This window comes from Phoxinus phoxinus (genome assembly GCF_949152265.1).
Source record: "Phoxinus phoxinus genome assembly, chromosome: 20".
NCBI lineage: Eukaryota > Metazoa > Chordata > Actinopteri > Cypriniformes > Leuciscidae > Phoxinus > Phoxinus phoxinus.
This window is the reverse complement of record NC_136895.1, coordinates 13652024-13679925: the sequence shown is the minus strand read 5'-3', so window position 1 is coordinate 13679925 and position 27902 is coordinate 13652024. Positions and strand designations below refer to the sequence as shown.

The 27902-nt window shown below is 37.9% G+C and overlaps 2 protein-coding genes across 2 annotated transcripts; one reads left to right on the top strand and one right to left on the bottom strand.

Moving 5' to 3' along the window:
* The first annotated feature begins 560 nt into the window (after positions 1–560).
* aspm (assembly factor for spindle microtubules) lies at positions 561–21049 on the top strand. Its single transcript, XM_079594020.1, has 30 exons — positions 561–997; positions 1896–2039; positions 2931–4374; positions 4478–4546; positions 4628–4714; positions 4790–4936; positions 5038–5274; positions 6076–6143; positions 6273–6414; positions 6530–6660; positions 7194–7369; positions 7538–7683; positions 7780–7865; positions 8017–8229; positions 8413–8617; positions 8751–8899; positions 10687–10815; positions 10903–11097; positions 11573–15268; positions 15377–15526; positions 15739–15905; positions 15995–16154; positions 16768–16977; positions 17168–17317; positions 17971–18162; positions 18472–18664; positions 18749–18903; positions 19004–19180; positions 20397–20569; positions 20662–21049. Exons 1-30 carry the CDS (start codon positions 707–709, stop codon positions 20762–20764), a joined length of 9585 nt encoding a protein of 3194 aa, XP_079450146.1. The 5' UTR covers positions 561–706; the 3' UTR covers positions 20765–21049.
* Positions 21050–23486: 2437 nt separating this feature from the next.
* LOC306988357 (complement factor H-related protein 1-like) lies at positions 23487–27661 on the bottom strand. Its single transcript, XM_079593291.1, has 5 exons — positions 27576–27661; positions 27348–27420; positions 26781–26972; positions 23918–24103; positions 23487–23765 (listed from the first exon to the last, which is right to left on the bottom strand). Exons 1-5 carry the CDS (start codon positions 27597–27599, stop codon positions 23569–23571), a joined length of 672 nt encoding a protein of 223 aa, XP_079449417.1. The 5' UTR covers positions 27600–27661; the 3' UTR covers positions 23487–23568.
* Between the last annotated feature and the right edge of the window lie 241 nt (positions 27662–27902).

Below are 27902 nucleotides of genomic sequence, written 5' to 3'. Positions count from 1 at the left end.
AGAATACATTAAAAGTCACATTGGAGTTCTACACTTCCATAGGTTTCTCCTAAACAGTAAATAAATATAATAAAATGCATACTACATTATATAGGCTACATTTGCATACGATATAAGAATACACCCCCAGTTTAAATGTTAAATAGATAAATATTAGAAAAATATATTTAAAAAAAATCAAAAAAAAAAAAATCACTATACTGTACCGTTATATAAGGAAAATGTAAAATAAAATGTAAACAGTAACACTAAAAAAGCTGCTGCAAATAAGTTTGTGTTCTCGTGAAATTGTTTCATTTTGAGTATCTTGTGTCGCAAACATACTGTGGACAAGGGCGTAAGCGCAAAAAACATGTAACTTACGTTACTCGCGTCTTTACTATCAACTTTAAACATGCAACAAATGGCAAGTCAAGTCCTGAGAGGCAGTGTTTGAATAACACAGCAATGTGAATGAATCATCTTCCTGCATTGTGGGCGTGTGTACAGCTTTTTAAAGAAATCCTAGAACTTTGATTGGTTCGAGTTTGCTTTTCTGTCCAGTGATTGGACAATTCCATCCGCTGCAACGATCTGATTGGCTGCCTGGTCTGTACTCAAATTCAAACCTCCGACTACGCACACTGGTTTTAAACGGCATTTATTGTTGGTGAGCATCAATGACACATGGATTTATCGAATCGTCGTGCATTTAGTTGAGTTAAACATGTCTTTTAAAATCGCGAAAGCGGAGTGTTTGGAGTTCAGTCCAACATTTGATTCTCATTGTATTCGCGATAAACCTGGCAAGGAAAACAACACTTCAATTCCTGTGCTGAGTTTGCTTCAGTTTTCTAGGTCCCCTTTCGTGTCATTTGGGACGATCAAGTTGGGATCATCAAAATCTCTGCCTTTACGAATTGAAAATCCTACCGAGGATGCAACAACGACAGTCATAGTGGAGAGAATTTCAGCATCAAAAGGCTTTTCTGTTGATCAGGCGTCTTTTACAATACAGGTAAGAGTAAACAAGCTTTGTGTCAAAACCTAGTGAGCCCCCCAGCTAGACAACATTTTTGGAAGAGTTATGTGCACTAACGTTAAATGTGGTAATTAAGTTTGGTGCTTATTGCATTTATGGTAAAGTAAAATAACTGTATCGTAGGACTGCTATGAGAATGAGTCATGTTTATTAGTAAGTTACACATTGTTTATTCGTTTTCGTGAATTTGCTCATGCGCAATGCTTAAGGATCCTTTGCAGTGTCTAAATGAATAGTTTACCAAGAAATGAAAATAGTAATATATTCACACATTCACGCACGTATGTTTGAATTTCTTTATTCTGTCGAACACACACGCACGCACACGCACACACGAGATGTTTGGCAGGATGTTCACGGGACTGAAGCTGTCAAGCTTTTAAACTGAAAAAAAAGTAACGTTACCATAACTGTATTGTATGTTATAGGAATGTATAGTCTTTTGAAGCAAGTTTTCTGTGGAAAACAGAACTAAATTAAAGTCTAATTCACAATATTTGTGCAAATTCAAGATTGGTGTGTTGTAATTAATTACAAAACACGAAATTTGGCGTTATTGGATGTGATGTGATTTGACATCTGGACACACTGTAGTTAAATGCATGCAAATGTAGAGCTACTGTGCAGAGATGACTTGGAAAAGATTCTGTTCTTCACACAAAGCTATCACATAAATGGACCTTTTCTTATGCTGCTTTTTGTCATTTCTTTTGGAGCTTGACTGTTCTAGTCCCTATACACTTTCATTGTGTAGAAAAGGGCTGCATGAACATTTGGCTAAATATTTCCATTTGAGCTCCACCAAAGAATGTCATCCATGTTTGGAACGGCATGAGAGTTAAGTAAGTTAAAAGTGCATTCTTTATTTTTTCAGCCTGAGGACAGCATTATTTTAACTGTCACTTGGACACCAGTGGAAGAAGGTGGAGTTCGAGAACTCCTCAGCTTTGTTGCAAATGGTATTGTCAAACATCAAGCGATATTGCTTGGGAAAGCAGAGGCGACAAAAAAGAAAAAGGTAATGCGTGTGTGTGTGTTTATACAAGACCGGTCAAAAGTTTGGAAACATTACTATTTTTTATGTTTTTGATAGAAGTCTCTTATGCTCATCAAGGCTGCATTTATTTGATCAAAAATACATAGAAAACAGCAATAATGTGAAATGTTACAATTTAAAATAATGGTTTATATTTACTTTAATATATAGGCTAATGTAATTCTGTGATGCAAAGCTGAATTTATCAGCCATTACTCTAGTCTTTAGTGTAACATGGTCCTTCAGAATTCATTCTAATATGCTGGATTGGTACTCTGGATTGGTTATTATTATCAATGTTTGGAAACAGTTTGCTGCTAATATTTCTTTTGAACCTGTGATACATTTTTTTCAGGATTCATTGATTATTTTAAAAGGTAGTGTTTATTGTTACAAAATATTTCTATTTAAAAATAGAAGAATAAAGATGTTGTTCTTTTTTAACTTTTTATTCTTCAAAGAATCATGAACAAAGTATCACAAAGGTTATACAAAAATATTAAGCAGCACAACTGTTTCCAACATTGATGATAGATCAGCATATTAGAATGATTTCTGAAGGATCATGTGACACTGAAGACTGGAGTAATGATGCTGATGAAAATTCAGCTTTGCATCACAGAAATAAAATATATTTTTTAATAAATAGAAAACCATTACCGGTACTTGAAATTGTGATAATATTCCACAATGTTACTGGGTTTCCCCCCTGTATTTTTAATCAAATAAATGCAGCCTTGATGAGCATAATAGACTTCTTTCAACATTAAAAATGTTTCCAGACTTTTGACCAGTACTGTATAGCCTGTTTTATAAAAATTGTTTTTAGTGTTTGGTATAATTTGATATGCAAATCTTTTTTTTTTTCTCCAGAAAACCCTATGGGATTCAATTAAATCCAAGGGGGTCCCGGCACCCTCAAAAGGGAAGAAAGTGGCTTCAATGCCAATAAAGGCTGCAAATAAGACATTTCATGTGTCTCGCCAGTCGCAATACAGAAAAGAGAGAACGTCCAACCCACTGTCGCCATTGAATCACGAATGGTCTGCCAATGGTTCCAGCGCCACTAGGGCGAATGCGCCATCCTCCACTCCTGAGATGTCAAAACCGGCTTTTGTAACAGAAAATTTTGATGATGTGCATTTGCAAAGAAACTCGCCAGTCGTTGTCTTAGTACCAGCAGAGAGATTGTTCGAAACATCTGGTAAAAAGGATGTGCCTTGTTCACGTAAACCAGAGTGCAGAGAAATGAAAAGGCTTTTGAACAAAACTCTCTCTCCTGCTAGCACTCCAGAGAGGTTTGGAAACCCATGCTTTCAGAGTCCACTTCCTGTGATCGGACAAAATGTGCGAGATGAAAAACCTTCTCTGTCTGTAAAAGATGCTCTGGATGTAATAGGATCAGATCTATCGTGTGCGGCGAGCCCACCTAATGCTTGCTCAAGCTTTGATTTTTCTGATTCTCTTGAGTCTGAAAAAACGAATCCGGTAACATCATTCAGAGCGACTGCTGTCATCTCGCCACCAGTTGAAGTGGCTCACCCAAGGTTGACTTTCTGTGTGAAACCCAACCAAGTCATGGGCGTTGAATCAAATCACGATGTATTTAGGCTCAAGGCATTTCCTTTTAGCACCGCCACAGTGACCAAGGCGAATAAAGTTGATGACACCCTTGTTCCTGATGGTCCCAAGAAGTTTCCTGTGAATTCTACCACAGTGACCAAAAGCAAAGCAGAAGCCTCTGTCAAGAGTCCTGGCTTGCGTAAGAAGAAAACCTCCAGGCGCAGGCTCTTGGAGAAGACCATGGAGCTCTCAGAACCTAGTAATGCAGAATCGAACAAAAGTTCTTCTGACAGCATCTCCACAATACCTGGCATTAGCTCAGACTCAAGTCCAGATGTGGCACTAGAGTCCAAATTTCCCGTAACTTCAATGCCGGCTGCAAAAGTGAAGCTGACCTCATATGGATCCCCTCCTGAACAGCTTTTGTCCTCCATATCTCCCATGCGACCTAAAGTTTTGCCCTCTGTTAGTAGCATTAGCAGTCCGTCAAGTGCTCCGGATTTGGCAGCCGGAAACGTCTCTGAAAAAGGGCAACCAGATCTTTCTCAGGACCAGTTTCCTGTACAATCCTGGAATTCTGTGCAGAGTAAAAAGAGAAAAAGTGATGAGTTTTTGCGAGGTCACTCAGAAGATAAGTCAAACGTCCAAGCGAAAAAGCGTTATGTTTCGTCACATGCGACTGAGCTTAAGAAACCAAGCCAAGAAAGAACGTTCACTTCAAGGTCCACATCTGGACGGCAACGAAAAGCTATAGGTAAGTCAAGTATACTCATCATGCATACTGTACATGTATGTAGGTGACGAATCTAATACATTATTTGGGACATGTTTTTAATAAAACCTCTTTTTCCGTAAAGCTCCACCAAGCTCCAGAAAGTTCACAAAACCTCCAGCAAAGAAATCCTTATCAAAAACAACTCAAAAAGGTAAGAAAAGATACTTTGATTAACTTGTCCTACATGTTTAGTATGACCAATGATACCATGTTAAATGTTTCACTGATGTAGATGGACAGTCTGTGAAGTCACTGCGCAGTTCCAGGATAGTGGCTGTGGCGCAGGCCAAACTGACCTTCATGAAGCCGACACAGATGGGTATGTTTTTACAGCATTCATATAATTTTCGTGTTTTTAAGTGGCGTAGTTGCTGAAGTTGTACAATCTTGACAGCCATACCAAGGCATCCTATGCCGTTTGCTGCAAAGAACATGTTTTATGACGAGCGATGGATTGAAAAGCAGGAGCGAGGCTTTACCTGGTGGATGAATTATGTTCTCACTCCTGATGACTTCAAAGTTGCAACTGAAGTTACCAAAGGTGGGTGCTTTTGTTTTCATATCCTTTGAGTTTTATGAGTCATTTTAAAATGAATTTCAGCTGCAATCTTGTAACCGCTTTCTCTTACCGTTTCTTCTTAGTGAATGCCTTGTCGTTGACTATGGGCAATGAGAAATTCAACATACCCAAAGCACCAACAAAAGAAGAGTTGTCTTTTAGAACGTACACAGCCCGTCAACGGCTAAACCGCCTTCGGCGAGCAGCTTGCAAGCTATTTACGTCAGACACCATGGTGAAGGCCATCCAGAGACTGGAGCTTGAAGTAGAAGCCAAAAGACTCCTTGTGCGAAAGGACAGGCATCTCTGGAAGGACATAGGTATGAGACAGGGGTGTGCACAAATAGTTGAATATTTGATCTAATTATTATTCGAAAAATAAAAACACTTTTCGAATTTTACTACTTTGCTTTGCTGGTTGTAAATGCTGTGAATCTACTATAAATCCCAAGCACTAAAACTCCCAGTTATAATTAAATGCACTGGGTGGCGCTGTGGAACTTGTTAACAAGTTGATTGCATTTGATCACAATGTCGTCTGCCTCACGAAGTATTGAATCACTTGGATGGAAATGATCTTATAAAATGGAATTACTTTTGGTCAAATTAATTAGTAAAACTGAGTTATCATAATATCATCACCACCACCACAATGAGAAATCAGATGAAATCCAAACAGCCAAATGATGAAAGACAGCTCTGTCCATCACTGCAGTTAAGTGCACCTGTACCCCGAGTGAGCCGAGATGATGATAATTCAACTTTTTTTCTCTCCCACTGAGCAAGCACTATGGTCCAACTACAAGTCTTTCAGGATTCTTCAAAAAGAAAGTTTAAAAGAATATATATTTTTTAAATAGAAATCTTTTGTTTTATTACTTTGTCACTTTTAATCAATCTGTCCTTGCGGAGTAAGAGTATTAATTTAAATCTTACTGACCCTTTTGAATGGTATAATATATTATATATTTGTATATTTTTATTTTATTTTTTATTTTTGTTGGGATGCTTGATGTTCTTTACAGCCTGTGTCACTCTTATGTTTAACATATTTATGTTTTGGTGGTCTTAAGTTTCTTCCTTGTTAATCTTATTTTCCACCTTTTATTTTCATTCCTCAGGTGAGCGTCAGAAAGTTCTTAACTGGCTGATATCATACAATCCACTTTGGCTAAGAATCGGACTTGAGGTATTTTATTTTTGTTTGTGAAAGCATCATTTTAATTAGTTTGCTTGATGAAAATATCGAATTTTTTAAAGTCATTAGCTATATTATGATTTTATGTATGCCGCATCTTTTGGCCATTCATTGTTTCAGACGATCTATGGAGAGCTAATATCACTTGAAAGCAACAGTGATGTCATGGGACTGGCCATGTTTATTCTCGGACGTCTGCTGTGGAACCCAGACATAGCCGCTGAGTTCAGGCATGCTAAAGTGCCCAATTTGTACAAAGATGGTAATTTAATATCATTAAGTTTTTTGTTTTTTTTCATGGTATTTGTGTTATTGTTGTAAATAGTATCTTTAATAACAGGTCCTTTTTTTTTCTTTTTCTTTTAAAAACTTATCAGGCCATCAGGAGGCACTCTCCTGCTTCACTCTAAAGAAACTAATCCTGCTGGTCTGCTTTCTGGATAAAGCCAAAGAGTCCAGGCTGATCGAACACGATCCTTGTCTGTTCTGCATGGATGCTGAATTTAAGGTGTGTGTGGGGTCTCGCGATATTAGCATGATATCAGCATGAGTTGAATTTGTGGCAAAACCTTTTACAGTGCTTGCATTCTGTCTTTTACTGTATATGATAATTCATACTCCAAAAGTATAACTGAAGTGACATTCATTATATGATGATTAGTGTTGGGCTGTCACAATTCAATATGTTAAATGAATTTCCGGAAGTGGCGCATTCCATGGGCTAGATCGTTTTCTAAGGCTGCACATATATTTAAACGATAAAGAAGTCATAAAATATCATAGCATAGTGCTATCATTTATAAACCAACAATAACAGGAGAGCACATCGGTATGTGTCGAATTTCTAAATAAAAGTTTAAACCCTCGCTCTGAGTTTGCATGTTTTGATTTCCAAATGTTCTTGTTAAAGATATTACAGTGGCTGTAGCATTTCTATTGTAAAAAAGTGGTCAAATATTAAAGAATAAGTGGACATTTAAAATGTTTTTGGCCAATATTAAACATGGATATGATCATTCTATATTTTTTATTCCCCTGTAGTCAAGCAAAGATCTGCTACTGGCGTTCTCACGAGACTTCCTCAGTGGTGAAGGCATTTTGTCACGGCACCTCGGCCACTTGGGCCTAGCAGTATCCCATGTTCAGACTCCTCTGGATGAGTTCAACTTTGCTGTGAAGAATCTTGCTGTTGACTTGAGATGTGGCATTCGTTTGGTGTATGTTTGATTCAAATTTTTTAAATTTTTGCATGTTTATTGTTCATGAATCAGAATAAAGTGTCGTGGCTGTTGTGATCCTATCCAATGTTTAGAATCGACATTTAAAAAAAAAAAATCCCATGTTGTATATATATCTTGACTTAATGTTTCTTTATTAATGTTCAGGCGCGTCATGGAGCTCTTTATTCTGGACTGGACTTTATCTAGAAAGCTGCGGATACCTGCTATTAGCCGCCTGCAGAAAGTGTACAATGTTGATGTTGCACTGCAGGTTCTGAAAGACAAAGGTGTTGACCTTAAAGATGAGCATGGTGAGTGATTAATCTCTGTTCCTTGATGATAAATGTTCTTAATGTAACCCTTCATAATCTGGACAAAGCACTGAATTTATCCTAATTTTCGTGAAGGAGCGACCATCGACTCCAGAGACATTGTGGATGGACACCGGGAAAAGACCCTAAACCTCCTGTGGAAAATCATATTTGCCTTCCAGGTACTGACCTGGGCTGTGTACCATCATATCAACATGCTGTCATCATATAGTTTTGGATAAATCATTAGGATAACTGATACTCATGTTTATATTCTGATATTGTATGCGTTTAATGTGTATTTGTTTATATGTTATGATACTTTCGTCATAGGTGGAAGTGCTACTTGATGAGAATCAGCTCAAAGAGGAAATCAGTTTCCTCAGGAAAACCTGGAGAACGAAACAGAAACTGGCTTCAATACTGGCTAACAAAGGTGTTGCAGTGACAAGAATGAAGGCGAGACAAGCATTTGAACATCCCAGCCAGAAGGTGACACTTCTTCTCGACTGGGTCAACGCTGTTTCCGAGTTCTACAATTTAAAGGTAAGTCACATTACAGAAATGGTTTGCTCATGTATTCACTGTTATGTTGTTCCAAACCCAAATTTTGTCTTTTTGGAATCAAGTATTGCTGAGAAAGGTGTAATAATTCTCCTGAAAACGTTTGTACGATAACCTGCAAAGGATCATTGTTTGAACTATATCTCTCCTCCATTGTTTTTGCAGGCTGAAAACTTCACGGTGTCATTCTCAGATGGCCGTATCCTGTGCTACCTCATTCATCATTACCATCCTGCTCATCTTCCTGCAGAGGAGATACAACAGAGAACAACGCAGACCATAGAATGTGGCCACCGCGGCAGACTGGAGCTCAATAACTCCTCAAGTGACTCGGACTGCTCTTTTGAAAATGTGCCCACAATACAAACTGGTACGTGTTTTCTTTTCTTTCTTTTTTTTTTTGAGCAAATCACAGAATTATTACTTTTAGGTGAACTATTCCTACAATATTTTGTACAATTTATCACTTTAATATTAGAACTGTTTTTTTTTTTTTGCCTTAGGTTCAAAATCCCAGTCAGTGGACTACAGAGAGCTGCTTGAGAATGAGAGAAGTAACTTTCATTTGGTGAACACTGCCGTGTCTTATCTTGGAGGGGTTCCTGCTATGATTAATCCAGAGGATATGTCCAACACTATTCCGAATGAAAAGGTAAACATTTTATCCCTGTCCACTAGATCTGCATTCTAGATAAATGGAGAATCATGATTTTTGTTTAAAATGTAGATCACGATTCTCCCTTGATTCAGAATAAACAACTAAACAAAATAAAAGTAATTTACTAGAGGTGCTGATAATTTTTTCATTGCTGCATTTAATTTAATTATTATTATTAAAATTCGGTTTGAATTAATAATTCAATGAGAATCTGCGTTTTTGAAGGACTCTCTTAAAAAATTGATGGTCTATTAATGATTAATTCAAGTCACTTGTCGCCACCTACTGGTGTAACGATTTAATCGATACAATCTTTATTAGAAGCTTCGAGTTACTTTCAAAGGTGATTTGTTCTTATTTTGATCACTACCATGGACATCATGGTTCATATCTGAACTATAAACTTTTATCCTAGTACTTTTTCTAGCACTGATAATTTTAACTTTTTTAACACAGAAATAATGATACTGTGTGGTTGAAAATAATTTTTGTGGAGCGTTTTCATACCTATACATGACAACTGCTCTGAGGTGTATTTCCCAAAAGCATCATCAGCCAACTTTGTTCGCAAGTTCCGTTGTTATCAGTTATCGGTGTTTCCCGAAACGACGGCTCTTGACCTGTGGTTAGAATCATAGTTTCTAGTTTGCATGACATGTGGACTTAAATCCTTACCTTGAGCAAAATAAGCAAGCTGACTTTCAGTACGACCGGTCTTTATAATACATTTGTCATTTACGTCTTTTAGTTTGTCGATTTAAAGCATCGTTTTTGAAGGACATGCTCTTGCTTTTGTAAGAACGAGCCTATGATTGAATCTGGAAATAAAGCAAAATAACTGAGAAAAATTGTAGAAATAGTCCTCTGATGCCATGTCTGTAATTTATATCAAAACATCTAGCATTAACTCAATCTCAAACAGTTTCATTCAAATAAGTTATTTCTCAACCACGTGCGTGACGTAATAAACCAACGTGGTTGAATGACCACTTTGCGACAGTATGTTTTCGGGAAACTAATTTATTTACAGCAGGAGCTCACGATTAAAAAGAGCCCAAATGCAATATATTCCATCAATCAGATCTAAAGATATTCCTCATGGAGTTCTAACACAAAAAAATACCACAGTCGTACCTAGCCAAGTACTCATGAAGCACTCGCGTTTGGTGTTTGATTATAACTTCATGAAGCATGCACAGATCGTAGAAAATTGCACCATTATTTACCATAATATACATCAATATTTTCAGCAGACTCTCAGAAATAGTCCTCAGATGCCATGTCTGTAATTTATATCAAAACATTTAGCATGAATTCGATCTCAAACAGTTTCATTAAATAAGTTATTTCTCATAACTTCGTAAACCAACGTGGTTGAATGACCACTTTGCGACAGTATGGTTTCGGGAAACGGTGGTGACTTGCAAGTTGATTTCTTCAACGATGCATCATACTATGGTAGTGAAGCAGCGAATTATGCCGTTGTACGGGAAACGCACCCCTGTCTGGCTCAGCCGCAGTGCCAACGCACATTTGAATGTTCCAATGTGATTGTACTTGACAAAAGTTTAAGAGACATATCCAAATTGTTGTCATTTAGGAATAAAATCGTGTGGGTGTTTGAATCGAGATCGCAATCTTTTAACATTTAATCGTGCAGCTCTACTGTCCACATGTTAGGTTATCAGCAAAACCTACTAGTCAATTAAACTTTGAGGTTGAGTGGAAATACCTTCCATAATATTGTATATTTAATGCAACTGATTTGCTTACCCCCCCAGGTTGTCACATGTTACCTCTCCTTCCTTTGTGCCCGTCTTTTGGATCTCCGCAATGAAACGAGAGCAGCCCGAGTCATCCAGGGTGCATGGCGGAGATACAAGTTACAGAAGGACATTGAGCTTATTCAGGTAAGGGTATAAATTATCAACCAACGCATGAAACTTAGATATGCTTAGATTTTTTTGTCATTTATTGATTATGATCTGCATGCACAGCAAAAGAACCTGGCTGCCAGTAAAATCCAAGCCCTTGTGCGAAAGTTCATCTTGAGAAGAAGAATGATACGACAGAATAAGGCAGCCATCAAGATCCAAACATTCTGGAGAGGATACAGTGCACAGGAAAAATTGAGATTGCTGAAAAAAGAGCGATATTTTGCTCTTCAAAATGCAGCTGCAACTGTAATTCAGGTATGTTTGGGATTATGCCGCAAGTACTTTTGCTCCTCTTGTAAAAGTATATGTAGTTTGTTAATTTAACTTCTTTCTTGAATGCTACTGTGAAAAAAAAGCACTGTTTATTTAATTTGTATATTATGTTGTGTACATGTAATGTGTATCTATGTTCGTATTTTTTAATAAGAGAAAATAACAAATATTTTTTATCTTCGCCACTTTAGCCTAAATGTCTGCCATTTAGTTTTTTTATTTCATATTTTGTTAGCTTGTAAGGCTTTGTTTTTAAAATAGGGACATTAGTTTAACTGTAATGATCAGTCACTTGCAAAATAGTAAAACCAACATCAAAAACGTGATAAAATCGTGAATCATGATTTTCCTTAAAATAATCGTGATATATTTTTGCCATATCCCCCACCTCTAATTATTCGTATATAATTATGGTTATACTTCTATTCTTAATTAGCATTTTCTTGTCTTTACACAGAAAACATACAAAGCTTGGAGGGTTCAAAGTCTCCTGAAGAAAAACCATGCCGCCTGTGTGATCCAAGCAGCTTTACGGAAGTGGCATACAAAAAAAGTTCTGGAAAAAAACACTGCTGCCTTGCGCATTCAAGCATGGTACAGAATGCAACGTTGTAAAACCCAGTATCTGGATATGAAAAGGAAAGCAGTCTGTGTTCAAGCATGGTTCCGAGGTCACCTTCAAAGATGCAAGTTTCAGGCTTTAAAGAAAAGGCACGATGCTTCAATTGTCATTCAGAGTGCATTCAGGGCCTACCTTGTCAGACAACAGATATCTAAAATGGAGCGAAATGCTGTCTTGATTCAGAGCTGGTTCCGAGCCTGCATGCAAAGGAAAGCCGATCAGAAGAGGTTTTTTGAGATTAAATCGGCAGTTCTGGCTCTACAAGCAGCTTTCCGTGGATGGAAGGTCCGTAGATCTGTGGCTCACCGCCACCAAGCTGCACTTCTGATTCAAACTGCTTTCAGGCGGTTTATGGCTCAAAGGCACTTTTTGTGTTTGAAAAGATCAGCCATTGTTCTGCAACAGAGATACAGAGCTAAAGCATTTGGAGAAAAGTTACGACAAGAGTATATGGCTCTTAAATCCGCTTCAGTGACAGTTCAAGCCATGTGGCGAGGACGAGCTGAGCGGAAGAAGATCAGTCAACTCCACAGATTTGCCACAATCATTCAGTCAAACTATCGTAGATATGCGGCACAGACACGGTTTTTGGAAATGAAACGGGCTGTCATAGTCATTCAAAGATGGTACAGAGCCTTCAGAGATGGACAGAAAGTGTACTTGGAATACACTGAAATTAAAAGAGCAGCCATTGTGCTACAGAGTGCTTATCGTGGCAAGAGAGTAAGGCAAGAACTGCAGAAGAAAAACAAAGCAGCAACTTTGATTCAGTCTGTGATAAGAGCACATAGTTGCCGCCAGCAGTTTTTAGCTCAAAAACGTGCTGCTGTTGTCATTCAGCGACGCCATCGGGCTTTTGTACTTGGACTGTTGCAAAGAAACCATTTCGTCCATTTGAGGCAGGTGACTATTACTCTACAGGCCATATATCGGGGGTCCAAAGTGAGGCAAAATCTGAGACGAGAGCATCAAGCCGCTACTATCATTCAAGCTCAATTCCGAATGCATAAAGTACGTATTGCCTTTGTTGCTGCGAAGTGCGCAGCTATCATCATACAGCAGCAATACAGAGCCTACAAAGTTGGCAAATGCATTCAAGCTACTTACTTGCAAATGAAAAATGCTGCTGTAGTTATTCAGTCAGCATTCAGGGGAATGAAAGTTCGCAACTACTTACGAAAATCGCACCAAGCTGCAACAGTGATTCAGGCACATTTCCGTGGACATTCCCAACTCAAAAAGTACCATAGACAACAGTGGGCCGCATCAGTTTTACAGCAGCGATTCAGGGCGATGATGACTAAAAATGCTGTCATGAAGCAATATGGAGCCATAAAAACAGCTGCCATATGTATCCAGTCAGCTTTCCGTGGACTGATGGTAAGAAAGGAGATTGCAGACAGGCACAAATCTGCGAAAATTATCCAGAAGACGTATAGTGCGTACAAGCAACGTCGTGATTACCTTGCTCTCAGAAATGCCACCATCTGTATTCAGCAAAAGTACAGAGCAATTGTAAGCGCAAGGCAACAACGTAAAAGGTATTGCTCCTTGCGAGCAGCTGCCATCACTTTGCAGTCTGTGTACCGAGGGATGAGACTAAGGAAAGAAATTGATAGAAAGCATGAAGCGGCCACTGTGATTCAGGCAATGTACAAAATGTACAGAACTAGAGTGCCATTCCAAGCTATGAAACTGGCTTCATTGGTCATACAGAGGCAATACAGGTGCCATTTACTGAGAAAAGAGGCAAGAGATAACTTTTTAAGGCTGCTGCGTAGCGCAACAGCAATTCAGGCTATTTACAGAGGAAATCGTGCACGCCGTGATATTGCTAGAATGCATTTTGCTGCCACAGTCATTCAAAGGAAGTACCTTACCTACAAACAAAGGAAACACTTTTTGTCCATCCGAGCAGCTGTAGAATTCTGTCAACGACGCTATCGATCCATTTTGATAGCGAGGTGTGTTCGAAGAGATTATTTTGCTAAACGCCAGGCTGTTGTTGCAATCCAGGCAACTTTCAGGGGAATGCAGGTCCGGCGACAGATCCAGAGAGAGCAAGGAGCTGCAACAATCATTCAGTCCCATGTGAGAAAGCACATCTTCAAGTTGCGTTTCCAGCGACTTCGTTGGGCAGTCTGTACTGTTCAGCAACATTTCAGAGCTAACAAAATGATGAGGCAAGAGATGGCAGCACTACAGGAACAGAAGAATGCTGCATTGATTCTGCAAGCAGCCTATCGTGGCATGAAGTCCAGACAGACTTTAAAGCAAATGCATCAGGCTGCCACCACTGTTCAGGCGACCTTCAGAGTTTACAGTGCTCGTAAGAGGTATTTAGCCATGAAATGCGCTGCCATTGCCATTCAGCAAAGGTATCGTGCTGTAAATGGAGCGAAACAGCAGAGAAAGCGCTTTCTTGAAATGCGTCAAGGTGCACTTGTTCTGCAAGCATGTTATAGAGGTCATAAAGTTCGGAGGAAACTACTACTACAGCGTCAAGCAGCTGTCTTGATTCAGTCTTATTTTAGAAGGCACAAAGAAATGGTTAAGTACCAGGCCATGAGGCTGTCAGCTATCATTATCCAGAGCTATTTCAGATCATGCATCCAGGCTAGAGCAGATCGGGAGAACTATCTACGTTTGAGAAAGTCTGCTGTAGTCATTCAAGCAGCTTTTCGAGGACACTCTTTCAGGAGACATTTAGCAGAAAAACAAGAAGCGTCCATCATCATACAGGCTGGTTTCCGCATGTACCAGCAAAGGTCAGCTTTTAAGAGACGGCGATGGGCAGCCAGGGTTCTCCAGCAGAGGTACAGAGCTTTGAAACTTCGAGACGAGCATTTGAATAGATACCAGCAGGTGAGGAATGCTGCTGTATGTCTTCAGAAGTCTTTCAGAGGGATGAAGGGGAGAGAATTGGCCAGACGGACCAAGGCTGCAAGAACCATCCAGTCCTACCTCAGGATGTCGGTCCAAAGACAGCATTTCATGAAAGCAAAGGCTGCAGCAATTGTTATTCAGTCTGCATACAGAGGCCATTGTGCCAGAGTTCAGCATGCTAGGATGCAAGCAAGCGCAACGCTCATCCAGAAGTGGTACAGATCACGTAAACTGGTCCAGAAAGATCGGAATGGCTTTGTTGCTCTTAGGCAAGCAACGCTTACCTTGCAATCTGCCTTGCGAGGAATGCTGGCAAGGAGGCTTACAAAAAGACGACAAGCTGCGATCAAGATTCAGTCTTTGGTGCGCATGCACATGCACTGCAAGCACTACGTGACACTGCGCTCGAGTGTCCTGAAATTGCAAGCTCATTACAGAATGTTTGTGGCCCAGAGAAGATACCGCAGATTGCAGGCTGCAGCAGTTATTCTCCAAAAGCGTTACAGAGCTCATAGGGCAGCAGTGGAACAGAGGTGCAGTTACCTGAAGACTCTCCAAAACATAAAGATCCTTCAGGCCAGAGTACGTGGACACATTGAGTACAGAAGATTTCAGAGATTGAGGGCAAGTGCCATCACAATTCAGGTAATCACTATGCAGTTGTATTCTGTCTTGTCCTTTATTTCAACTTGATTAACTTTGGAAGTTCAACAGAAGTGATCAGAAGGCTTTTTATTTCTTGCCCTCAAACAGGCTCATTATCGAGGGATGATTGAGAGACGCAGGTTTCAGCAACTCAAGGAATCCGTTTTGGTTATACAGAAGCATTACAGAAGTTTCCATCTTTGCCAGAGAGAGCGTGCACAGTTTCTTCAGCTGCGCAAGTCTGCTGTTGTGATACAAGTAAGCATGCAACAACCCTAAAGTCTTTTTTTATTTATCTTGTATCCTTGAACTCCTGTTACCCTGGTCTTGCAAAACCCTGCTTCTGCTCTCAAATTTCTGTTTTTATTTCTTGCACACTTTTGTTTTTCTGCTTATGTTTCTATTTGTGATAATGGATTTAAGTTTGTATATTTGATTTTCATGTTTGGTTTGTCTCTGGTTAACATCAGAAAGCATTCCGGGCTTATCAAACAAGGCGACGTGCCTTGCAAACACAGGCTGCCCTGAAAATTCAGTCCTGGTTCCGAGGATGCCTAGCTAGACGAAACTACATCTTGAAACGCGCTGCGATTGCAACAATTCGACAATGTATACAAGCAAGACGTCAACGTGCAAGGTATAAAATTAAAGGATATTTTATTCTTCGCTTCTGCTTTTAAATTGTCACAAGAAGTCACAACATGACTATTTGTCCTCCCTTCCAAGATTTCTAGCTGTACAGCACAGTGTCCAAGTCATTCAAAAAAGATGGAGGGAAACTCTGATTGCCAGAGAACAGCGTGTTGACTTTCTGAGGTTTAGAAAATCTGTGATCTACATCCAGGCGTTATGGAGAGGTCAGAGAGTGAGAGATTCCCTTCAAAAGGTAACCGTTCTCTTTGTGGGAAAATCTGGGAATAAACATATTACTCATTCCTATATAATAAATGTTTAAGGGTGCAATTCATCTGTGCTTGGTCACAACCAATCAGTCACATTTGATTTATACTGACACCTAGTGTAGATGTAGCATTGCACTAAAGTAAAGTTTGATTTCTGAGAAGTTGGCCTTTAAATATCACACTGTTTTGCAACCAGTTTGTGTAAATTCCGGTAAGCAAAATAGACTTGTGCAATGATGAAATCAATCAGTAAATACACACTAACTAAAGTTTACCATTTGTAAATATAAAGTTTCAGGGAAACTGTTTTCAAAGTCCATTTTTTTTTTTTAATCAGAGGTTGTTGACATTATACTGTGTAATTTAGCTTGTGTTGCCAAGCATTTTTTGTCTGTTCGGCCTTGACTGATTTATTTATTTATTTATATTTATTTTACATTGCATCAATTGCCCTGTTTAAGATTTATTTTGACTTCCAAAGAACCACTGAAGCTATAGAAACAATCCTGTTATTCACAATAGTATCTCAACATAAAAAATGTTTACTAGAAACTCTTTGAAATCATCACTAAGTCTTCAGTCTATTCTTTTTCACAGCAAATAACAGCTGCCGTGAAGATACAATCAGCTTTCAGAGGCTTTACCCAAAGACGGCGGTATCACCAACAGAGAGCTGCTGTCTTAATTCTACAGCGGCGTTTCCGAGTCTTACAGCTTGCCAGAGTCGAGGAAGAAAATCTAAGACGACGACACAATGCCGCTGTTTATCTTCAAGCTTTGTGTCGTGGTTGGCTTGCAAGACAACGGGTAAGTTGACATGTACGAGTAATGTTATTACTAAGGTTGTGCACAAGTAATTGACTAGTGAAGTACTCGTTCTGGAACCAGCTAGTTGGAGTAGATTACTTAATGCCCATCCATGATTCAAAGTTTCTTGAATCAATTGAGGTGGACTGAATTTGCTAAAAGTTTGAGTATTAACTTGTTCCCTTTGTAGGTAAAAGAAATGGCTTCGGCTGCAAGACGTCATCGTTTCACAGCTGCTGTTTACCATCATCTCTGCGCAGTAAGGATTCAGAGAGCTGTGCGAGCGCACCGGGCTCTTAAATCAGCCAAGCAGAAAATCTCCTCTGTCCTATACATCCAGGTACATTGATTCCTCTACGTGTTAAAAGGAAAAAAAATCTTGATTACATTGGGGTCTTTTTTTTTTTTTTTAAATGGTGGGTGCCAGTGTTTTGCGTGCATTTTGCTAATCAGCGTACACTTGTCATTGGTAGTTCCTGTTGTGCTGGGTTAGACCCTACTCTGCAGTAGAAGTAGAAGCTAATTTAGTTCCCTTTAAAGGCGTTCACAGAACTAAAATCGCTCCCAGTTGCTTTGGTGCGAACACGCCAAAAAGCGGGTACTTCCACCATTATTTATTGGAACTATGTAAAGGTTCTTCCCGTGGGAAAGCCCCTATTGACTGGAACAAACGCATGTAATTCCTTCAATAAAACACATTTTTCAATACTAAATGCTGTAAAATTACATTTACCCCTTTGACACAACTTGCATAATACTCTTTTAAAGTTTTAAAGTCACTAATAAGATTTAGCAAGAATCACGCATGCATGATTAACCATTTTATTGCTGTTTTATATGCATCATAAACTTGGGTAAATTGCTTTACAAAAATTAAATTGGATTTGTTAGGTAGAGGTAACATCATGCAATAGAAGGTTAGCCACTAGCTTATTTCACATTTAGCCTAATATAAACACTATACATTTTCTCTTCCTCTCCCCAACTTTCTAGCAATGTTTCAAGGCAAAGCTGCAGAGAAAGAGATATCTTAAAGACCGAGAAGACATCATCAAGACCCAGAGGGCAGTGAGAACTTGGTTACATCGCCGCAACCAGGCTGCCGGTACTATCCAGTGTGCAGTCAGGAAGCTCCTTCTGAGACGTCGCAAGGAAAAGCTACAACGTGGAATAATGAAGGCACAGGTATGGCGTCTTAAATTAAATGGTGTACAAAGAAAAGGCTTGATACATAATGCATATACATTTTATAACACATAGAATATTTAATGCTAGATTAGTATTACTTGATTGGATGACAAAAAAAAAAAAAGTATTTTTAATGGATAATGTCACTTAAAATGGAACATTTTGTATTTTACTCATCATTTACTGTTTTTTCCAAACTAGTTTAACTTGCTTTCTTCTTTAGACCACACAGGGCATTATGTTGATGTCGGTTTTCCATACAATGAAAGTGTTTTGAACTCTTGCAATGTGATTTACTGTTTTAAGGCACTCTGGAGGGGTCATTGTTCAAGAAAACGTCATGACACAAGCAAAGTCGTTTCTATAAGGCGACGTCTCAGGGAAGTAAATCGAGGGGTGAAGGAAGAGGACAAGCTGTGTAACAAGACTACAACAGCGTTGAGCTACCTGCTCGGATTTCAGAATTATGCTTACATTCTTGCAGCCTTAAAACATTTAGGTAAGACACATTTTTTTAAAGATTGGAGATGGATAGGCTGATTCAAAGAATGTTAACTAACGTTATCTCTCTTTATGGTTAAAGAAACTGCCACCAGACTTTCACCAGAGTGCTGTGAACGTCTTGTTGAAAGTGGAGCGACTCACACCATCTTCACTTTGATAAGGAGCTGCAACCGAAGTGTTCCCTCAATGGAGATCATCACTTTATCCATTCAAGTTCTTCTCAACCTATCAAAAGTATGTTGCCTGATAATTAGGGCTGTTAATTAATAATTACAAATTTGTATCAATTACCTAATATGCTGATTTATTAACTGCATATTGCAATATTTTTCAGTACAACAGAACCATTGATGCAGTTTATGATGTGGACAACTCTGTAGAAACCCTCCTGGATCTTCTGCAGATCTACCGGGAGAAAGCTGGAGACAGGGTTGCAGAAAAAGGTGGCTGCATCTTCACCAAAACTTGTTTTCTCTTGGTTCTCTTGGTCCAGGATGAAAGAAGAGCAATGGTGGGTGTTTTCTTAATAATTATAATAAACTTTTTTTTTTTAATAGGGGCTTTATAAGTTGCATCTCAAAGCGCTTTACAAAGTTAAAATAAAAATACATTGTATGTTGTTGTTGTTTTTATTTTGTCTTTCCCTATTTCAATTTCAAATCACATATAAGCTAGCCATAAAACAATTTGTTTTAAGAGAAGATTTAAAAACACTAAAAGATTCAGCATGTCTAATCTAAGAGGAAAGAGAATTTTTCAAAAGAAGAAAAGGCCCGCTCACCCATAGAGCGCAATTGAGAACAATTAAAAAGCCAGAATCGAAGGAGTGGAGGTGTGTGTGTGTGTGTGTGTGTGTGTGTGTGTGTGTGTGTGTGTGTGTGTGTATATAGCCTAGGAAAACCCAGACGAACTTCCGGCAAATTTGAGATTTGCTCTGCAAGTCCGTCTGGCCAAGAGCCCATTCAAGCCTATTTCCAAATCGAGGCACCAATCACAAACGTTGAGGTGCGCTTTACACGATGACAATCGCTCTGATTGGTTTTGTCTATCCAGTTGCGCCCAGTGGCATTTGAGCGACATCCGTTGGCGACACCCCTTCAGAAATGGGCTGTGAATGAACCTTCCCCAGACCCAGACCCACTTTCAGTTACAACTGAGAAGGGTCTGGTGTCAGTCAGGCTAGTGAATAGTGCATAGGTCACACATTTAGGCAAAGTTCGTAGGTGTCATTCGCTAAATAATAGTTACTTTTTAGGTTTAGCTGTTTGTATGCAGTGTACCTTAAAGCCATGCAGAGGGAATCCACTCCAGCAGCAATCTTGCGGTTACGTAAGTCCTGGGCCGTGCAACAGGAGGGTTGATTCCAGCAGATTTAAAAAAAACAGCAGTCCAAAGATTAAAGCGTAATACCGCATGCAACAAGGTGAATAACAAGAGGGGCTTTCAAAAGCTCCTAAACCCCGCTGACCTCTCAGAATAGTCAGATAAACATTAAAAGATTAAAAATGAGAGGGACGAGTGGCAGCCAAACATGCCAGATCTCCCTTTTAAACCAGAAGTAAAAAAATAAATAATTGGAAATGGGTATCAAAAAATTTAAGCTCAGCTCGTTCCTCGAGAAAAAAGCTGAAAAAAGTGCCGCTTAACTTGTATTACTTGGACCATTCCTTTAGCAAATTTCATGAAAGCTTGCTCAACATCATTGTTTGAATGCTCTTTTCAAACAGGAGGTCCGAAAGCTTCCCAAAGTTTCGGATCGCATTCGTAGCATCTGCCGACTCACACTTCGAAAGTGCAAAATGGATGCTGAGAGAAACAAAGTCAAACAGAAGATGAACTCGTCTCTCAATGGGAGTTTCTTCTTCCAAGCCACCCCACGGAAGTCAAAACCAGTGAGCAGGTATGCAGTTATCTGCTGTCTGTAAAGCTTTTTGGTCTAGTTTGTGTTTGTAAGGAAGAGACTGATCCCGCCAATCTTTTGATTTCTCTCAGGTTTGCTCCAGACTGGGTTCTACGGCGTGACAAAATGAAGGACATCGTGGATCCTCTTTGCGCTATCCAGATGCTTGCTAACGCTCTGGCCCTTGTGCCTTGAAAATATTGCAGCAAGAAAAAAAAGTTATAAACTTGTGTGCCGCCAAAGTGTTTCATTGTTGCTCAAAATAGTGCACCCTGTTGGCTTTGTAAATATTGTGTTTTATGGTGTATATATTTTTATTGCTTTGTTTTATCTTCAAATATTGTGGGTGATTTTTTTTCTTTGCACATTTTAGGGTCTGTGCTGTAAGATGGCACGTTAGCTTTGAGATGCTGTAAATAAAAGTTCAGTTCGGAATTGAATGTATTTGAACATTAAAAATAACCACAGCTTTTCATATGTCTTGGTGTCTGTCTGTATGTTCATATGCTACAGGTGTTTTACAGGTGTATGTTTTTATTTTATATATATATATACACACACACACACACACACACACACACACACACACACACACACCCAGGAGTGACATACAGCTTTGTGTAGGGTGTATCAAACATCAGCTAACTCAACAGAATTTAACACACAAGTAGTGTCACGTTAATTATTTTATCAGTGCTTTTGTATTTTTATTTTGACAAATTAACAAACTTTGTATGCTGCATAAAACTAAGATATGTCCAGGTTTATAAGGTGATGATGGTGTGTTGTGGGATTTATATGAGCTATTCCACACATTTACTTAGAAAAATTCAACCATTATAAAAAGATAGCTGCTATAGTTTTACTAGTATAAAGAGCAGTTTGATTGGCAGAGGTAAATTGAAAAATAAAAAAACACACTGGACTGTATATTTTATCTATGCTGGGATGTATGCCATGATTATATACAACACTCATATTTTGGAATTTATTGTACATGAGCTCTAATTGAAAAAGCAACAATCACTGTATTCAGACATGCAAATCATTATTACTTGTTTACAAGATAGTAATGAATGTTTAAGTTATCTGCCTTTAGCTAAGTTGTGTTCCAGTGTGTTACCTTTTGTTGAGACATCCATGATCATTAATTGAAGAAAGAGAAATATCTTACATTTCATTTTAAGCTGTAAAACATGACAGATGGCTTCTTTACAAAGTTAATAAATAGTAATTTATTAAATTGCCTGCCAAATATGTGGTATTTAACCCCTTATACTGGCTGGCAGGCCCACAGCCATTACATATTTAAAACAGTAATATATACTAAACCTAAACTAATCTTGACAAACTATATACCATTTGAAAGCTTACAATCTCTAGTTGTCATATTTGGTGACTGATTTTCAAAATAATTACAGAGGAGCCGTAATTTATCAATTTGCAACAATAATATTTTCATACTCCTAAGGTGTGTTTAGAGCTTTATTTTGAAATAGTGATGAACATGAAAAATCATGAAAGAATGGTAGAAACCTTTGTTTTCATGCCAAGAGTTCAAAAGATAGCATCCATTCAATTCTTTTAGAAAAAAAGGTCTGAAAATGTTTTGAATATTAAGAAAAAAATTATAGATTCACCATTTGTGATGTGGCAGCGTGCTATAATGCACATACGTGTTCTTTTTGTGTTTCTTAGAGGTTGAATTCATTTCAAAATCTGCCAAACTTCTAATACTACTTCTGAATAGGATGTCTACTTCATAAATTGTTTGAAAATTGTAAAAATAATGTTTCAGATCACTCAAACAACATATGGAAATGGAGGCGCCCCATATGGGCAGTAATGTCAACTAGTGAAAAAGTTTGGTATTGCGCCCAAACTAAATCTCACTGAAAGATTATTTTTTGAGATATCAACCTAAAATTTTAAACACAACTTGTTCAGATTTTTGGCTTTGATTTTTTGTGTGCATTTTTAGAGTCCACCAGGTTTTGAAAATATATATTTTATATAAAATATGAATAATTAAATTTTTAACATTGTACATTTTCATAAACTCAAACTTCTATAACTTTTTTTTCTGTTTAACTTTCTTAATTTATTTCACTTCTACAAAAATCTGCCAAATGTCTTCTTTAAAACAAAACCAATCTTACATCTTTATTCCAAAGCATTCTTGAATTACAACCATTTAATTTCGGAATGTGCATTTTCATGTCTATTTAAAAAAAAAAAGGGGGAGGGGGGGGGGGGGGGGGTGCCGCTAAAGGAGGGGTTAAAGACTGATTAATTTGTTTAACGCAAATCAGTGTAAAGATTTATTTAGTATTAAACACAAATTAGTACTGACGAAAAACACGAATTACCTGTTTTCCAAAAGACAAATTCATAAACACTCTTAAAACCGGTTGCAATATGAATCTTTGAAGTGTAATGTCGATGAAAGCAACCGCCCCCTTCCCTCCGCCCCATCAAACAAGACTTTTGTTCCTGGGTGACCCTGTTTTCTTCTTCTTCTTGTTTGTGTGTTAATATTAGATAAAGTTCCATTTAATCCATCGATAACATTTGTGAGCAATATTTATTTCAAAGTTTGATGGGTCTAAAATAATTATTTATTTACTTTGACTTGACAAATTAAGTGCAGTTGGTTTAATGTGAACATTTTTCATGGATGGTATAAATACTTATGTGACCAGAGATGTTTTGTTTGAGTATCTAAAATATAAATTAGTAACTGATTGATTCACATTATAAATGTTATAAAATGTTTCATATGGGTTGTTTAATCAGTAAAATAAATAAGTCTCTAAACATTTAAGTTAAAAGGGCTAATATTATTTACATGAACATTTTAAACATGCTATGATATACATTTAGTATTTTTCTTGCAATAAATCCCAAACAGACCAAACTGAAAAGTTTTATTTTGATTTGCTCCATTTGTTTTTTATTAGTAGTACAGCTGATACATCAGTGATGTTTTATTCTCCTTGTCACACACACTCAGGCAAATTAATCTCTCCATCAGTACAGTATTGTTTTAGGAGGTCACTGCTGCCTATTAAAGATTTGCCACTCTGACATACAAAGGAGATTCTGTCCTGATGTGGTGAGAATATCTTTTGCTGTTCACCCCATCGCAGCTCTATACCTCTTTTATCCATTTCCTCCACCGTCACTGAACAAGGCTCTGAAACAAACACAACAATATACATTCATTGATTCAACAGCACAACCTACAACTACAAGGTTACATCAAACTTACAAATAATAATAATAAACAAATACAGTAAGAAAAGCCTAACGTGTTTTTGATGTATATGGTTTAGTGTTCATACTTACTTAAACACTTAATATTCCCTCTCCATTCTCCTTGTTCACAGGTCAAGTATTTGGAGTAGGGGGGACTCAGATCCAGTGTGTATTTACTAAAGCAGAGGTATTCAACTCTCTCCCCTGAATTATATTCCGTTTTTTCCATTTCTGTTGTATCTGCAGAGTCCACTTGTGGTGGAGGCCCACATTTCCCTGAAGGCAAAGACATGTTTTAGACTGTTTTTAGATCACCAAGTAAATGTGGCATTAACACATCTCAATATCAGCCACTTTACTTTTTTTTTTTACAGCCATAAACAACAGAACATGTTCTTAAAGCTACAGTGTGTGATTTTTACCCCCATCTAGCGGTGAAAAGGTATATGACTATCCAGTGAATATTAGTTTCTGTTCCTCTCAATTCCGATTTCGTTTTAATTCCTACGGTGGCCAATGTAGTCCAAGATTAACATGGCTTCCAGTTCGACCTCGTCCATGAGTGTTCCTTCAAGTGATGAGGTTACTTTAGAAAACGTATAATTTACAGTATTTTAATTTGTCAGTTAACATATAGGTTATGCCATCTATGTAAAATGAATAATAGTTTTATGTTTTCGTTATTTTTTTTACCATTTCATTGCTAACATCGGCTATCAGGAAACTATTGGAAACTATGATAAACACTTTCATGATTCTTTGATTAATAAAAAATTAAAAAGAAAAGCATTTATTTAAAAACGAAATATTTAGTAACATTACACACGTTTTAATGTCACCTTTGATAACTTTAATGCATCCTTACTGAAAAAAAAATTCTGACTAACCAACACATTTTTGAACGGCAGTAGGTTATTATTTATTGCAATATAAACACTGCAGAGTGATCAACAAGGCATCTCTTCATTTACCAGTCGAAGACGGAGCAACTTTCTGCTCTTATGTTTACTCCGTGCACTGTCAAGGTCTTCATCATGTTTGTCGTGGTACCGGTCTTTGCAGCAATTATTTAACCGCAAATACTGCATCGCGCGCTGTTGGCATCGAGCCTTTTGATCGACTTTTCCACATCTTTAAGGTATTATGTGTGTGTGCTCGCGTCTCATATGAATATGTGCGTGGAGAGTTCGTGTGTGTGTGTGTGTGTTTGTGCTCGCGTCTCATGAATATGTGCGTGGAGAGTTCGTGTGTGTGTGTGTGTGTGTGTGCTCGCGTCTCATATGAATATGTGCGTGGAGAGTTCGTGTGTGTGTGTGTGTGTTTGTGCTCGCGTCTCATATGAATATGTGCGTGGAGAGTTCGTGTGTGTGTGTGTGTGTGTGTGTGTGTGTGTGTGCTCGCGTCTCATATGAATATGTGCGTGGAGAGTTCGTGTGTGTGTGTGTGTGTTTGTGCTCGCGTCTCATATGAATATGTGCGTGGAGAGTTTGTGTGTGTGTGCTCGCGTCTCATTTGTCTTGTTGATTTGCCTGTTGCGTTGCCGTCTTAATTCTCTTTTTCGCTTCCTTGGCGACTCTGATACATATTCTCGAGAATAAGAGTAATCCTCCATCAGCAACAGACTTTCAAAAAGGCTTTCAGGTTTTTATATAGCAGTCTCAAGCAATCCCCCTCTTCACATTCGACACGGTGCCATCGGGTGTTAAAACGCGAAAGGCGAAGCGTGAATTAACGGGTATGTCCCTCTTTGGCTAATGTACTTTCAAGATGGAGGGGCAACATGGCGACCGGCATTCGAACCCCTCACCCGTATGTATTTTCAATGGCATATTATACACTCACGAGAATACTTTATTACTTGAATGAAGTAAATATACATTAATGAGCACATATATTTTTGAAAGAACTAAGTGTTTTTAGCTAAGAATAAACTAAAAAAGTTACACAGTGTAGCTTTAACGTAATGTGCATTGTGCATTATGAATATCAGAATATTAGGTCATTTTAATAAAATGCTTGAAGAAAATTACTGATTTGAAGAGATCTGATGTGTATTTTTCTATATAATATATATATTTCATATATTATGTTAAAATATGTTCTCGGAACTGTGCACTGATTATTTATGGACAGTTTATGGAGTCAAATTTCGGCTACGAGTGAAACGCAGAGCGGCAGCGTGGCAGTTCCCCCGCTGAACATGATACAAGGTCCGCCACGAGTTCCAGCGCCGTTACGGTGGAAACGGCACAACAGAGACTGGTCAATTACAAAATGTTCTGGTCTAAATGTTCATTTTTTACTTTTTTTTTTTACCCCCGCATTCGTCACGGTGCCACTGAGTGTAAAAGCGCGAAAGACGAAGCTTGATTTCCCAGGTATGTCCCTCTTTGGCTAATGTATTTTCAGGATGGAGGCGCAACATGGCTTCCGCCGTTCGAGCAGCTCACCCGTATGTATTCTGAATGGCAGATTCTACGCTTCCGAGAATACTTGATTAGTTGGTAGAAGTGATTATACATTAATGAGCACATATCATTTTGAAAGAACAAAGTGGTTTTTGCAAAGAATCAACTTAAAAATGACACAGTGTAGCTTTAACTTTGCCCTACAACCACAATAGGCTATCTGGTAAATTTCCAGTCGCAGCATCTAATTTTTTTATTTGACTTTCGCTGTGTAGTGTAGACTGCGGCTAGTTAGTTGTTAATTAACTCACACTAAGAGATTAAATATGACAGCAAACAAAATCTATTTGCCAGTTTGGGACAGAGTTCATGTGTGCATGTATTGAATGGTAGATGTTTTAATGAATAAAGCCTAAATTAATGCATTATTTAGTTTCTATAAATTACAAATTATATTTTTTTCAACATTATAAAAAAACATTTCAGTAGTAAATACAAATCTTAAATATTTAAAGCATATACATTACTGGAGTATCTCTTCATACCTCCACATTTTGGATATGGGTTATCCCATTTTCCACTTGACAGGCATTCAATTGCTCGTTGGCCGTACATCTCCAGGTTCACATCTGTGCATCGAAAAACTAAGATATGTCCAGGTTTATAAGGTGAAACGGTACCTGGATGTCCAATTAAAATGTACACATTGCTGAGTTGTTCGCCCTCACATGTTACTTCTGTAGAAGAAGAAATGAAATTCAATCAATATAAAAAGATAGATGTTATAGTTTTACTGGAATAAAGAGCAATTGTATCTGACATAAACTAATGGCATGAAAATGAGGGGGAAAAATGCCCTAAGACATCAAACCCATACTGGAGTGTATATTTGAAATATTCTTAGGGTGTATGCCATGATAGTAGGCTATACTATTGATAAAAGCAGTGATACTGCAGTTTTATAACCTACTGCAATTTTAGACCCACATTTGGATTTTATGGAAAATGAACAAAAGCAGTATCATTTCAGACAGGCATTATAAATAAACACTTATTTATATATTTAAAAAAAACATGTTTTTTTTTTGTACAACATAAAACAATTGTGTTACCTTGAGCATTTGTTGAGACATCCACGATCGTTAATAGAAGAAAGAGAACTCTCTGAAAATATTTCATTTTAAGCTGCAAAACATGAAAGATTGCTTTCCGTTTACATGACTAATAAACAGTATCGACTGAAGAACATGGAGTATTTAAAGAATGACACTTTCCTTATTTCCTATATATTTCTTTAGTATTAAACCTAAAATAGTATGGATGAAAAATTCTGATATTACCTGTTTTCCAAAAGATTTATTCATGAACAGTGTTCAGACCATTTGCGATGTGAATCTTTGAAGTCTGTGTAATGTAGATAAAGGCAATCCCCCCCTTCCTTCCGGCCCATCAAACAGGACTCAGCTCCACCCCCAATGATTATATGAAAACTTGACAGTGTTCTTTTATTTAAGGGTGAAATCTGTAATTTTGCATTATTTGAGAAAAAAATATGACTAAATAAATGCACTGCACAAATTCACATTCCAATTAAACTATTGAGTTTGAATGCAAAAAGGCTCACAAAAATGTTCTGAGCTTAAACAGCACAGAACTGTAACTTGGTC

Excerpts from the sequence above, each read along its gene's own strand:
- LOC306988357 (XM_079593291.1), bottom strand. The coding sequence starts at position 27,599 with ATGAATAAATCTTTTGGAAAACAG. Across the intron at positions 27,421-27,575 it reads ATAAATCTTTTGGAAAACAG|CTTAAAATGAAATATTTTCA; the intron begins GTAATATCAGAA and ends CATGTTTTGCAG. Across the intron at positions 23,766-23,917 it reads AGGGAATATTAAGTGTTTAA|AGCCTTGTTCAGTGACGGTG; the intron begins GTAAGTATGAAC and ends TGTTTGTTTCAG.
- aspm (XM_079594020.1), top strand. The coding sequence starts at position 707 with ATGTCTTTTAAAATCGCGAAAGCGGAGTGTTTGGAGTTCAGTCCAACA. Across the intron at positions 8,618-8,750 it reads TGTGCCCACAATACAAACTG|GTTCAAAATCCCAGTCAGTG; the intron begins GTACGTGTTTTC and ends TTTTTGCCTTAG. Across the intron at positions 16,155-16,767 it reads TGAGAGATTCCCTTCAAAAG|CAAATAACAGCTGCCGTGAA; the intron begins GTAACCGTTCTC and ends TCTTTTTCACAG.